This window comes from Humulus lupulus, chromosome 2 (genome assembly GCF_963169125.1).
Source record: "Humulus lupulus chromosome 2, drHumLupu1.1, whole genome shotgun sequence".
NCBI lineage: Eukaryota > Viridiplantae > Streptophyta > Magnoliopsida > Rosales > Cannabaceae > Humulus > Humulus lupulus.
In genome coordinates this window covers 37,774,752-37,789,985 of record NC_084794.1, presented here as the reverse complement: position 1 = coordinate 37,789,985, position 15,234 = coordinate 37,774,752, and the positions used below count along the sequence as shown (strand labels likewise).

General features: G+C 36.4%; 1 protein-coding gene across 1 annotated transcript; it reads right to left on the bottom strand.

The window, feature by feature from the left end:
* Positions 1 to 2,949: 2,949 nt before the first annotated feature.
* On the bottom strand, positions 2,950 to 6,768 carry LOC133814152 (uncharacterized). The gene is made up of 6 exons (XM_062247147.1): positions 6,349 to 6,768; positions 5,825 to 6,242; positions 5,508 to 5,659; positions 5,148 to 5,423; positions 4,787 to 5,031; positions 2,950 to 4,435 (listed from the first exon to the last, which is right to left on the bottom strand). Exons 1-6 carry the CDS (start codon positions 6,766 to 6,768, stop codon positions 2,950 to 2,952), a joined length of 2,997 nt encoding a protein of 998 aa, XP_062103131.1.
* Positions 6,769 to 15,234: the final 8,466 nt, after the last annotated feature.

Below are 15,234 nucleotides of genomic sequence, written 5' to 3'. Positions count from 1 at the left end.
ATGACCATTTTTCATTGTAAATAACTTGTAAACGTTTTTATGGGCCCATGGACATTTTTATGTTTTAAATAAAATATATCATTTCCTTTTGATTGGTTTTCCACCTTAACCTGTTAATAACACCTAAAAGCACATTTTTAACCAAAGAACTTGGGTAGCGAGTTAAATTCACGGTTCATCATTCACCGTAACGATCTTGGGGTAACCAGGGCGTTACAATGAGAGCCCTCAGTATGTTCTCCATGAGAAGAAGAGTGATGGGGAACCTAACTGGTATCCCAATTCAAAGGGCGTTGCAAGGAGTCTCGCTGAACGGACAAACTCCGCTGAGAAGAATGACTTCGTTGAGATGTGCCTTAAGAGCCACGGGGGGTACTATGCTGAGAATAGATTTTAGAAGAGCCAAGCGAAGAGCCCTAAGTGATGTGTCTGGCAATATGAGGATTATCTTCGAAGGGTTGCCGAGTTGTTTGTTTTACTCTCTCCATTGGGCTATACCTTTTAAAGAATTCTTCCTCACTGAATAAATATAAAAGCGGATCAAGGGAAAATCATTTTCACCCTTTCCAAGAACTCCTATGAAGTACGCTCGCTTACAGACTTATCTGACAAAGAGGAGTTGTACCTCTGCAACAAAGGAGAAATGAAAAGTAAAGTTAGTACATCAACATAATGAAGCTAATAGAGGCATATCCATTACTAAGGAGCAAAACTAAAGAAATTTAAGGAAAAAAAATTTAACGTCCTGGGTGGTCGGCTTATGGTTGGGCCGACCACCCTAGATCTCGGATCCCTGAAAATCACCCAGGGAGTATGGTGGTCGGCCTATGCTAAAGTTTTGGGCGACCACTCAGGTCTGGGAACCCTGGAAATCTCCCTAGACATGGGAATGCAGTTTAGAGTTAGAGTTTTTAATCTTAGAAATCGCCCAATCATAGGGTTTATAAGCCTAGAAATCACCCAGGCTAAGGAAGCCCTAGGGGTGGTCAGCCCATGATGAACTTCACCAGCCTAGAAATCGCCCAGGCTAAGGGAGCCCGAGGGGTGCTCGACCCATGATGGGAAGTGTAGGCCTGGAAATCGCACAAGGCAAGGAAACCTTAGGGGTTGTCGGCCCATGATGGAATTTACAAACTTGGAAATCACCTATGACTAGATCTGAAATGCTAGAAATCGCCTTTGCATGGATGTGAAGCCCTAAAAATTGTCCAACCCTAATTTTTATAAGCTTGGAAATCGCACAGACCAGGGAAACTTAAGGGTGGTAGGCCTAAGGTTTTACAAGCTTGAAATTTGCCCATGCTAGTGAATTTCAAGGGTGGTCGCCATAGGTTAGGGTTTACAAGCCTGGAAATCGCCCAGGCTAGTGAATCTGAAGGTGGTCGGCTTACTGACCTCTAAACCTTAAAGCATCATGCAAAAAGAGGCATTGATCAAGCCAATTTTTTATTAAAAACAAGTTTTTGGTTCAAACAAGTCGGTTGTTTTGAATCAAAGTAGAGAAAAGCAAGGAAATTCAGACAGATTCATCAAAGACATAAAAATTGGGAGAGAATACTTACCCAAGAGAAGATGCGCAGAGTTGATGAAGAATTGGAGAATTCCACAGCTCAGAATTTCCTGAAGGAGGCGCATCGGTCAGAGATCTAATAAGTGAGGCCCTGCTTATAGCCTCTCAGGCTAACCATATTTTTAGGAATTCAAAATCCTTGAAAAATATTTGGAATTGTTAAAAATTCAATTCCTTGAAAAATCTCTCATATTTTTAGGAATTCAAATTCCTTGAAAATATTTGTATTTTTAGGAATTACAAATATTATGCTTGAAAAATATATTATATTTTTAGGACTTCAAAACTCCTTGGAAAATATATTATGGGAATTCAAATTCCTTGAAAAATATTTTGTATTTTTAGGAATTAATATCCTTGAAAAATATATTATATTTTTAGGACTTCAAAATTCCTTGAAAAATATACTAAATTTTTACGACATTAATTTTCCTTGAAAAATATAATTATTTTTAGGAATTACAATTACCTTTGAAAAATACGTGTTGAGAAAATTATCGATAGTTGATCAAAGTACTACGTAATGTCCCGAGGGACTTTGTTGTTAGGGTACTGCTACGATATGTTTCTCAGGCCAGATCAAGTTTACCGTAATGTTGAACACAGTACGATAAACTTGGGGGGCAAATGCAATCCCTTAAAATCCAAGAGATGACATGGCGAATGAGAAAGTGACACGTGGCATTACAAGTCATGGAAAAACGACAAAGTATTGAAAAAAGACTGATGAGAAAAAAAGGATAGGTCCAGGACCTATAAGGAAATCGACCAGGCCTAAACCCCCTATAGGTGTTCGCCCTAGCACTTGCCCGTAGGGGTGGTCGGCTGGCATCCTCAAGAGCCACATGGGTGGTCGGCCCACCCTATTCTTCATAGGGTGGTCGGCCTAAACTCCCAAATACACATAAAGTTCACACTTGTTTCAACAGGCCTAGCACCCAGAAGATCATCAGACCTAGCACCCAAAAGGTCATCAGGGTTATTACCTAGAAGATCAACAGACCTAGCACCCACAGGGTCATCAGGCCTAGCACCCAATCTCTAAAGGGTCATCGGGCCTAGCACCTAAGTCTCACAGACCAACCAAAACTTAGCATTTTTCCAAAGGTTTCAATCGTACATCGTCAACCATTATCCAGAGAAACAACGAGAAGACCCACGTTCTCATAATCATGGGGAGGTGGACACGTATCTCCACTCACAATGATCGTGTACCAAACCACGATCCTCAGTGTTGCTGATCATGAAACAACCCATGGGTACTATAAATAAAGGACCCAGAGCTTCATTTAAAGGGGATCTTTGGACTATTTTTTTTTATGAAAGAAGAAATATATTGAACCGCAAAACAAGCTCAAAAGAGCCCCTCCAGCCGAGGATTACAAGAGATTAATTCTCTCAAGAAAAATTACATCCTTACTAGTTAGCTTAGAACTAGGCAGATTTTTAATTCTAGCAAATAAGCTCTTTTGCAACAAAGAAATAACTGAGTTCACAGATAAAGAACAAAGATTATACAAGCAATGATTCCTATTCCACCAGATCAAATAAACCGCAGCTGCTAAACCAGCAGCTAGAATCTTTTGCTGAATCCCTTTCGGTTTCCCCTTCATCCACTCAATCCAGCCCTGGTACTGGACAGGCCAAACATCACAGTTCAGCCATTCAGCAACTCTATGTCTCACCATTTGGGAGAATTGACATTGAAAGAAAAGATGATCATGGCATTCTTGCTGCAATTCACAAGTAGGGCACAAGTCAGAAGGCAGTTGTAAGTGACACTTTAGCAAGTTGTCTCTAGTTAGTAAATGCCTCAAAGTAGCTTGCCAAAGGATAAACCGATGCTTGGGCAAAGTCAAATTACACCAAACAACATGAACATAATGAACTCTATCCTTGTGAACCAACTGACCATACAATTTACTGGTATTCAATTTGTTCCTCACTGTTGCTTTGATCAATATCTCAGAATTGATGACAGTTGATAGCTTAATGAGTTTACGCCAATACCAGCTCACATCTGATTGAAGCTTATAATCCCAAATAGACTGTCCTTTAAGATAAATGGCATCAATCCACTTAACCCAAAGAATATCCTGTTTAGAAGAAACATCCCATATATATTTAGCGAGTAAAACCATATTCCATTTAACTCCTTCCTTAAAGCCAACACCCCCCAACTGTTTAGGAAGACACACTTGATCCCAAGCTGTGAGATGCAACTTACTCCTGTTATCATTCCTACTATTAGTACCCCACAGAAACTTCCTGCAAAGATGATCAATTTCAACAATAACTTTCTTAGGGAGAAGGAAGATACTCATCCAAAAGGCTCTAATCCCCAAAAGCACAGAATGTATCAACTGAGATTTTCCAGCAAAGGATAAGTGTCTGTTAGACCAATGATAAAGCTTCAATTTTATCTTCTTTATTATGTTATCATAGTCCCCTGCTTTCCACTTTGTAGGTCTTAAAGGAACACCAAGGTACTTGAGAGGGAATTCACCTTCAGCATACTGAAGCTCCTTCAATATATCTCTGGTTTCTTTCTTAGATAGACCACCAAAATAAACTCTCGATTTCTCCAAATTTGTTGTTAAACCAGAAACAGCACTAAAAGACTTAAAACAAGCTTGAATAACCTGAACTGAAGTGTTGTTACCCTTGCAAAAAAGCACTAAATCATCCGCAAAGCATAAGCTCACCAAACTCAGCTTTTTGCATCTAGGATGAAACTTAAAATCTTTATTCTGAGTAGCTTGGATGAGAAATCTAGCAAAGTATTCCATGATAAGCACAAGCAACAAAGGGGAAATCGGGTTCCCTTGTCTAAGCCCCTTCCTCCCAGTAAAACAACCCTGAACTCTGCCATTCAATAGTATAGAATAAGATGAATCTTTTAAGCAAGTCATAATCCACTTAATAAACAGGCCCGGGAAACAAAAAGTAGTGAGAATGTCCTCTAAACAGTGCCAATCAATTGAGTCATAAGCTTTACTTAGATCAACTTTCATCACACATCTAGGAGAGATATGTTTCCTCCTATAACCTTTAAGAATATCCTAAAAAATAAGGATATTATGAGCTAAAAGTCTATCTCTAACAAAAGCTCCCTGGTTTTGGTTTATTAACACTAGAAGGATCATATTCAGTCTACCACAAATCATCTTCGAAATGCATTTATATAAAGCATTGCAGCAAGCTATAGGTCTATACTCCACTGCCTTAGTAGGATTTGAAACTTTAGGAATCAATGTCAACAAAGCATTATTTAGACCTTTAGGAAGTGAACCTTGCTGGAAGAAACCTAAAATGGCATCTGAAATGTCATCACCAATCTCATTCCACATTGCTTTAAAGAAACCCGAACCATACCCATCCGGCCCCAGACTCTTGATTGAACCAATGCTAAACATAGCATTTTTAACATCCTTCCTAGAAAATGATTTTATTAAGGCCAACTGATGCTCAAGAGAAAGAATATTACCATGTATAAAACAATCCTTTTTGATAGACCCAAAGTCTTACCGTGACTGCCCAAAGCATTCCGAAAATGCAGTAAAAAATGAGCCACAACCTCTTCATAATTCTCAACTATTTGCCCAGTTTCAGTGACAAAGGAGGTTATACGATTTGTTTCCTTTTGTTGCTTCAAACAAGCGTGCAAATAAGCCGTATTATCATCTCCAAATCTAAGCCAATTCACTTTGCTTCTTTGTCGAAGGTAACTGTCATAAACTATATACTGTTGAACCAACATATTAAATGTTGTCTGTTCTTCAGTTTGAAACACAGCAATATCAGGAGCTTGCTGACATTGAGTTTGAGCCTGATTATACCTCTCCTTAGCAACCTGAAAATTACGTTCAACATCTCCAATTTCATGCTTATTAAACTATCTCAGAACCCGAGACAGCCTCTTAAGTTGCACCATCACTTTATCAAGCCCATGAGCATTAATAGGTTTGTTCCAACAATCAATGACAGTATTCTTGAATTTAGCATGTTCAATCCACATGTTAAAAAATCTAAAAGGCTTAAACCCAGAAATCACCTCCTGTAAAGTCTTAATGAGATAGTAACAATGATCTGAAAAAATGTCCCACCTTATAACAGAAACCGACTCAGGAAACAAATCAATCAACTCTTCATTCTTAAAAATACAGTCTATTTTAGAGTAAATCCTAGCCCTACCAGCTTGGTTATTAGTCTAAGTAAAGTGAGAGCCAATAGACCTAAGTTCATCAACCATACCTAAAGCTTTCCAACTTTGAGCATCAGTCATTTCAGTTGCAGTCATAGGACGACCCCCAAGCCTATCATCACCATCAAAAACTGAGTTGAAATCCCCTGTCAATAACCAAGCAGCAGCAAGAAACTGAAGACACGATAAATCACTCCATAATTGACTTCTTTCCTGAATAGTATTTCTGCCATAAACAAAAGTAACACAGTACTTCCTATCAGACCTGACCTCTTTAATAAGAGTATGAATGAATTGGTCACTATCTTGAATTATATCCACAACCAGCATATTACTTTTCCACACCAGTAAAATTCTACCTTCATTAACAATCCCTTTATAAAAGCTCCAACCATTAAAATAGCTCCTCATCATATCCTCCACTTTTCCTCCCCTTAATTTGGTCTCAAGAAAAGCACCCAAACCAACCTTATTCAGCCTACAAAAATCACTGAGGGATCTCTATTTTTCCCTCTTATTCAGACCTCGAACATTCCAGCTAAGTATGTGGAACTCCCCCATTTAATTTTTTTACTGAATTATCATCCATTTTCAAACCCTCTAATCTCTTATCTTGTAACACATCATAAGTGTTTTTCAATTTGTTCTGACCTTTATGAGCCAACTTCTTCACCCCACCCACTCTCTTAGGTGTTACCCAAACATCCTCATGATCGACATTGATGTTCGATGAGCTCCGATTCTCCTTTTCCTGATCTGTCTTGGATATATGAGTAGTTACAACGTCATCATTAGTTGACTTCAAATGAGCATTAGGACTCTCCAAGATGCCATCAGCCTGTTTAGCTCCCAAACCAGTATCAGACTCTGGTGTAACTAAAGTAATTTCCTTCTGTATCTTAGACGAACTGCCCTGTTTTACTCCCCCAGATTTCTGATCTTTTGGTTTCCATATCTCCTCCTTTTTCCTGTTACAGAGAGACAATATGGCCATAGACCTTGCAATTCTTACATTAAGTTGGAAGCCATTCAAACTCAACCAATTGCTCCATTAATTGGCTTCTTTCATTCATGAATTGGATAGATTTCGGAACCTCATCAGATATATCATTCTCCACTAAAACCCTGGCAAATTGCATCATAGATCTATCCTTTGTGACCTTATCTACTAGAATTGGTCTCCCAAGAGTACTCACCAAAGTGCTTAAACATTTAGTTCCCCAATATTGCAAACCCAACCCAGGTAATCTCACCCATACAGCAACTGATTTGACTAACCTTAGATGATCTAATTCAGTGGTCCAAGGTCTCACAATAACTGGCTTCCTATCAAAATGCAAAACCCCATTCTCTAACACCAAGTCTCTAGTAACTTCATCTCTGAATTTAACAAGAGTATGGCTGGCATTTAACCTTGCAATCTTCTCGATAGCCAGATTTCCCCACATTCTCTTTATGAACCCTTCAAAGACTGCAAAAGGGGGATTGGCACCTAAAACCATACACACCACAGCTGAGTTCCAAATAGATGCCTCAACATCAATTTCCTCCAAATCCACTTGAGCAATTCGATGGCCATCTTGAACCAAAGGTTCTGCAAATTGCAGTCGAGCACCACCTTGGTTCGGTAATAGATTTTTAAACGAAGACCACTTATCTTTGGCTTGAGTTAGAAAATCGTTGTCACCATCATCTTGTTCGCTCCATTTCAACCCAGAATCTTGAATCTCATCCCCATCCATATTCCGATCTCTCCTAATCGAGCCTCCAAACTCAGGGAATTCGGCCATAGTATCTTTAAAGATTTCCTCCAATTCAGTCGAAGGAACTTCATCATCCACTACTAGCGAACCTTCACCCTCTTTCTCACTTCCTGGTTTATCCTTTCCCTTGTCAATTGTAGCAGGCTTCTGGGGAACTTTCTTGCGCCTCGCCATGGAGAAGCTAGAGAGAACCCTCACGCCAACATAAATGCAATATTTGTGTATATCTTTGGACTATTTTTAGATATATATTTTATGGGGAGAAACTTTTGGCAAATTGGTGACAAGTGAATTCTTCAGTTCATCTGTGTAATTATCTATCGAGTGATTCAATACTAAAAAATAAATGGATTATGTTATTACTGTTCATCAGAACAGGGCTGAACCACTATAAAATTTATGTGTGCTTGTTTAAGATATTATACTCTGTCGTATATAATATTTATTTCGTTCAAAAGGTGTTGTATACTGTACATACGACTGTTGGCCAATTTCACAGGCCAACATCTACCATAACACTTTTGTTGTACTATTTTAATAAATTGATAAGTATTTTCATATGTTCTCTATAATAGTTTATATAACACATTTTGCCACTTATAAAGTAGTATTATTGTATAATTTATAATAACATATTTTTGATATAACATAATCCAATGGTTAATATTAAGTAAGCCATCCATGGGTAATAACCATTAAGAGTGCCCCATACACACATATATATATATTTATATAACTTCACATTCCTTCTCATTACTCTACATTTAAAAAAAAAAACTCTAGAATCATAATCAACCTAATCTCCCATACAACCCTTAATGCAAACCAACATGTCATTTTATGAAATATAATTGCATAAAATTGGCATACCATTGTGTGGTGAATCACATTCAAATTTATTTTAACCCATTAAACTATATAATGGAAGCTATAAAAGAAAAGATAGAGAGAAAATATCTTAGTAGTTTGAGGAATATCACTTGAAAATGATTGAAAAAAATTGACAAATCAATAACTAATTCTAGAAACAGTAGTTTTTTCAAATAAATAAATGGTGAAATTACATGGTTAAGAATCCATCAAAACATAAATTTTATACCACAAACATATCTATATAATTGCATTACATATGGACTTAGGAGAAGAAAGAGAACACATAGGGCACCTTTAGGGGCTCCCTAATCATCATTATCAAAAACTAGCATTTTATGTGGGACTTCATGAATCAGTTGTCCTAAACATGAGTAATTGTCTTAAATTATTATATAGAATTACAAAATTAATGAATATATATATTTATATATCGATTAAAAAAATTATATACTTATATATTAATTAGGACCCTTAATTTTATCTATGTATGCTCACATAAACGGTTTCATAAGTTTTTTTTTTTTTTTTTATATGCATACATAAGCTTCCTTGTTTTTTTTTAAGTGTAGCTCCTTGGGTTTATAATATTTATGTATATATTATTTATCATGAGAATATATATGCTGCTCAATAATGTATGGTTAAAAAATAAGTTACATATGTTATAATAATGCAATATAGATAAGGAAGTATATACATTTTCCTAAACAATTGGTTCGTGGTGGACCATGCATATTAATGAATCGAGATGAGTTGACTTAAATATTTTACAATATTTTTTTAGCATTATCATTATTATTTTACACTTGACTAATAATTAATTACGAAACAGAGCATACAGAAGGCCACTCCAGATCAAGAAAATAAAAAAATGTAAATGCTCTTCTATAATGTATCATATGTATACCAAGCGATTCTCACAAATATGACAACACTAAAAGAAAAAACTAGAAAACTAAAGGTATTATTAAAAATAAAGAACGATTTAAAAATGACAAAAAGAATACCTGACATGCACATTAATTAGGACAAACACTCAGTTACTTGCACAAACTTTCTTTACAGCATCTATGAATTAAATTTCAAGTTGTGAATAAAGCTAGTCATCAAAAGATACTAAAATCAAGAAGATACAAAAATATACCTCAAATCTACTTGAAGAATTGAAAGAATTGAAAACTTAGATTTCTTGTTTGACATAACAAACATGTTGTCCTGTCATTAAATAAGTAATGTCAGAAGAAGCAATACCTAAGAGCTTTCTTCTACACAAACACAATTTATTGGTAAAGGAATATAGGCAAAGAAGGCACCAAATTTTCCTAGAAACGAAACACAATATGATCAAACAAAAGAAACATACCTATTTTGTATACTCTATATAGCAGATTTCAAATGGGGAAAAGACTAAATAACAGCACATTGAAATAAAGAAAAGAAACTCATTTTCAGTAGGATCATAATCAAAATATTATATATAGTCATACTATATTAAAACAAGATAACAACTTGAACCAAATAAAGTCACTCCAATATAAGTGATACATGAAAGCTATAAACTGAAAAAGGAGAATAAGAAAATATTATTGTGCTTGTCAAAAATATCTTACTTTATTTTCTATTTATCCAAATGATGCTTGAAAAAGAAACTCCTAGAAAACAAGTTATTAATAAGCTCAACTTACCTTTTCTATTTCCCACTATGCCAATCCTAAAAAAAAAAAAAGAGCAAAAGCATTCACTACAAGAAATAAGGTTTTTGCCGGCGCATTTAGTGAATTGCGCCGGCAAAAACAAGCACTTTTCCCGGCGCAATTCGTGGTTGCGCCGGCAAAGGTATGATAGACTTTTGCTGGCGCATTTCACCTAACGCGCCGGCAAGAGTCAACCGTGCATTTTTTAAATTGTGTACGTTTTCAACAAAGTAGTTGGCTAGACTTTTGCCGGCGCGTTTCGTTGCGCCGGCAAAAGTCTATTTTGCGTCAGTAAAAGTTGGATTAAATAAAACGACATTTTTTTGTCCTAGGGTTTTATTAAAGACTTTTGCCGGCGCAACGAAATGCGCCGGCAAAAGTCATAGCGATATTACAGCAGTCGTGAGCCCTTCTTCCCCATTTTTTTTCTTCCTTTTTTTTACTCTCTTTCTTCTTCTCTTCTCAATCCTCCACCACACTCCGGCCACACCACCACCAGCCGCACCCCTACCAGCTGCACCCCGACGAAACCCCACGCCACCCGAGCCCCCATCTCACCCCACCCGAGCCCCACCCCGGTGCCACCGCGAGCCACCACTGCCGCCCCCTCCTCCTCCAAGTTGCCCACTGTAAGTATTTTAATATACTTTTGTATTTTATTTATGTATTAAATTTAATTTTTTTTTGTTTCTATGGAGTCCCCAAGCCACTGCCGGAATAGTCAGAGCGGAACCACTGCCGGAGCGGAGCCACTTCACCCACTGTAATATCTTTATTTTTGCTTGTTAATATTTATTATATTATATTTTGTGATATATGTATTTTAGTTAAAGTATGAATTAAAAAAAATCATATTAATAATGTATGCTTATATTTTTTATTTGTTTTATATTAAATGTGATATGTTTGTAAATATGTATTTAATAAATTTTTTTTATATTAATAAAAAAATTAGTTTTGGTATATGTTTTTTTGTGGTTAAATATTTGTATATGTGTAAATTGATGTATTTGTTAATGTGTATATATGTTTTGTATGATCTGGGAATATTCTGGTTATATATTTGTTTAATTTGTAGGTTTTTAAATTTTTGGGATAGTTTGAAATATAGTCGTTATGCTGCCCAAATTTTATTGGAGTTAGTAAAATTAATAAAAGTTTAATAATTAATTAAATAAAAATTTAAGTACAATTAAAAAATACATCAAAAAATAATTTTTAACTATAATTTAAATAAAATAAAATTACCAATCATAATAATTAATTATTAATTTTAACATTAATATTAGATGTTTTGTAATTGAAAAAAGTTAAAAATATAAATGATTTAACAAAATATAATTAAGTAAAATATAAATATAATAAAATTGTTATTAATTAAGTAAATAATCCAATACAAATTGAAGAATTTAATATAAAATTACAAAATGTAATTAATGTATAATTAATTTAATTTTAAAATAAAAGTAATAAATAAGTAAATGATTTAAAAAATTGTAATAATTAATAATTAGCTACATTTTTTTTGGTAAATATAAATAATTATTTTTGCTAGAGACAGGATATTATTATTACTTAGTGATAATTAGGGAGACAAACAGTCATGAAATATTTTGACTATCATTTCCCTCATTTTAAGACAATTATTAATATTTTCTTAATTATTTCGCTTAAAGATGGCGAGCGACAAAAGTTGGATGAGTGCGAGGAATTGTTAGTCTCTGGAGTATAGAAATGGTGTTAAGGAGTTCTTCGATATCGCTAAAAATCAGTTGAACGATCGAGGTTTGGTTCGTTGTCCGTGCAAGAAATGTGGGAATGTTAAGTTCCAGCTTATAAATGCAATTTCGATGCATTTATTCAACAATGACATCATACAGTCGTACAAAGTGTGGCATTACCATGGAGAGGCGCTGCCGTTGCCACCAGCTGTGGTACGAGATCAGGATAGAGATGAGATAGCGGATATCCTGGAGGATGTTTACGCTGAAGATGACGTTCCCACTGGAAACTATAATAATCCTCCCCAAGATGATCCTCAACATCGCGACAAGTATGACAATTTATTTAAGGAGATGTCAAGTGAACTATACCCGGGTTGCCGAAAGTATTCCGCGTTGAACTTCTTGGGGAAGCTGATGCATCTGAAAGTTATTAACAAGTGCAGCAATCATTACTTTGATGGTTTGCTGGAATTGTTAGTCGACGCTATGCCTGACGGAACAATTTTACCTAAGTCTAACTATGAGTCGAAGGCAAAGTTGCGGAATATTGGATTGGTATATGAGTCCATCGATGCTTGCAAGCATGACTGTGCATTGTTTTGGAAGGAGAATGCGAATTTGAAATTTTGTCCGGTTTGTGGTGAGTGCGCTGGCAAGATAATCGTGGGAACATGAAGAAAGTGGCCCATAAGGTCATGCGGTACTTTCCGTTGACGCCGAGATTGAAAAGTCTGTACAGTTCCAGATATACTGCAGACGATATTAGATGACACTATTCTAAAAGGCCAAAGGAAGATGGTGTGATGAGGCACCCCGCTGACAATAAGGCGTGGAAGCACCTTGATGAGTTGTACCCATCTTTCGCAGCCGAACCTCGAAATGTTAGGCTTGGGTTGGCTACAGATGGTTTCAATCCTTTTGGGAACATGAGCAACTCTTACAGCATGTGGCCTATGATACTTGTCCCATACAACTTGCCGCCGTGGAAGTGCATGAAACCGCAGTCATTAATGTTGTCTATTCTAATTCCAGGTCCTTCTTCACCTGGAAAAGATATCGATGTCCATATGAGACCTTTTCTTGACGAGTTGAAGGAGTTATGGGTGAATGGTGTCGAGACACGAGATGCATACAATAGTACCTTGTTCAATATGCGTGCAGCAATCTTGTGGACCATTAACAACTACCCAGCTTATGCTATGATGTCTGGGTGGAGCACAAAAGGGTACAAGTCGTGCCCCACATGCAATGAAGAAACTCCCTCTGTAGGGATTAGAAGTAAAATTGCATACATTGGCCATAGGAGGTTTCTTGATATGAATCATGAATGGAGGAGCAAACGAGCACTATTCGACGGTAACAAGGAACTCAGGCCACCACCGAAAGATTACTCCGGTGATGATGTGTTGAAGCAATTAGAGAATTTGCAGATTAGACATCCTGGGAAACACAAAGAATTTGGTGGTGTGAAACGCAAAAGGGCTCCGATTGAACTTAATTGGTCGAAGAAGAGCATATTTTTTGAGCTTGATTATTGGAAGGAATTATTGCTGAGGCATAACTTGGACGTAATGCACATTAAGAAGAATGTTTGCGACAGTGTCTTGGGAACTTTGTTGAACTTAGAGGGAAAATCTAAAGACACTGACAAGGCAAGACTTGATCTAGCAGACATGAAAATTAGGGAAAAACTCCACCTCCGCAAAGAGGGAAACAAGTGGAAGAAACCGCACGCCAGTTACACCCTCAGTGTCCCGGAGCGTCGAGTTTTCTGTGAATTTATGAAGTCAGTTGAATTCCCAGACGGTTTTGCTGCAAACCTTTTGAAGAATGTCAATGTCAATGATGGCAAGATAACTGGGCTGAAATCACACGATTGCCATGTGTTGTTTCAGCAATTGTTGACAGCCGCAATTAGGTCGTTTTTGGTTCCTGAAGTTCGGAAGCCAATTATTGAGTTGTGCAGTTTTTTCAAAAAAAATTTGTTCATGGACTTTGAATGTGAAAGACCTTGAGAAGATGGAGACAGGCATTATCACCATTTTATGCAAGTTGGAAATGATATTTCCTCCAGCATTTTTCGATATTATGGTGCATTTGGTTTTGCATCTTCCGAAAGAGGCAATTCTTGGCGGTCCCGTGCACTTTAGGTGGATGTATCCCATTGAACGTTCGATGGCGGTTTATAAACAGTATGTAAGAACTTCCAATTTTTGATAATCTTCAGTATGATCGGGTTGATGTCAATGCCACTGAAGTGTACAACGTCGATGATTTGGTTGGCGAAGGTTCAAATGAATTTTTTGTCGATGATGAAGTTGAATTTGAAGACAACACATTGCCCGAGTATGAAGACGATGAGGATGACAACAATGTTCTCGTCGATAGTGATAGTGATGTTCGTAATCATGTTGTAGTTAGTGATGATGAAGACAAAGATATGTAATTTAAACAAGTATATGTAACTTTTTATTTAATTCAATGAAAACTTTATTTATTATCATTAATTAATGATAGTATCAGATATAGGTACACATGCACCTATTGGATGCCTTGGGGATAATCAATGTATTCATGTACTGGTTCTCATTTTTTCAAGATATTTGATGAAATATCTTGAAGAAATGAGAATTAGTGCATGACTGCTTACTATCTCCAAGGGATCCACTAGGTCCGAATATGGTAGGTTGGGAAAGACAATAAGTAATAAAATGTTAATTTTATAGCAAAAAACAATAGACATGCACCTAGTGGATGCCTTGGGGATAGCCAATGTATTCATGTACTGCTCCTCACTTTATCAATATGTTTGAGAAACATTTTGAAAAAATGTGGACAACTCCATAACTGCTTACTATCTCCAAGGGATCCACTAGGTCGGAATAGGGTAGGTTTGGAAATACCATAAGTAATAAAATGTTAATTATATATATATAAAGTAATATACATGCACCTAGTGGATGCCTTGGGGATAGCCAATGTATTCATGTACTATTCCTCATTTTTTCAAGATGTTTGAGAAACATCTTGAAAAAATGTGGAAAAGTACATGACTGCTTACTATCTCCAAAGGATCCACTAGGTTGGAATAGGGTAGGTTGGGAAAGACCATAACGAATAAAATGTTAATTTTATAACAAAAAACAACAGACATACATAATTTGAATTAGTTAATTAATGAATATTTTAATGTAGAATGACCGAACCAAGTAATGACACAGGTGGTGGCTCCAAGAGGGGCATGGGAGCTTATTACAATGCAAATATCGAGAAGGAGTTGGCCACCAAAAAATTTAGCCATTTGAAAGTAGAGTTTGATGCACAAACTGGAAAAGCTATTCAAACGTACGGCAAGTGGTTCAACAATTCCATGGGTCGTTATTTGCGTAATACCGTACCCCCAACT

Bases quoted from the DNA above. Each gene is read 5' to 3' on its own strand.
- LOC133814152 (XM_062247147.1), bottom strand. From the start codon at position 6,768: ATGGCCATATTGTCTCTCTGTAACAGGAAAAAGGAGGAGATATGGAAA. The intron at 5,424-5,507 runs GTGATGGTGCAA...CGTAATTTTCAG, and splicing joins ATGCTCATGGGCTTGATAAA to GTTGCTAAGGAGAGGTATAA. The intron at 4,436-4,786 runs GTATAGACCTAT...ATTGAATGGCAG, and splicing joins AATCCTACTAAGGCAGTGGA to AGTTCAGGGTTGTTTTACTG.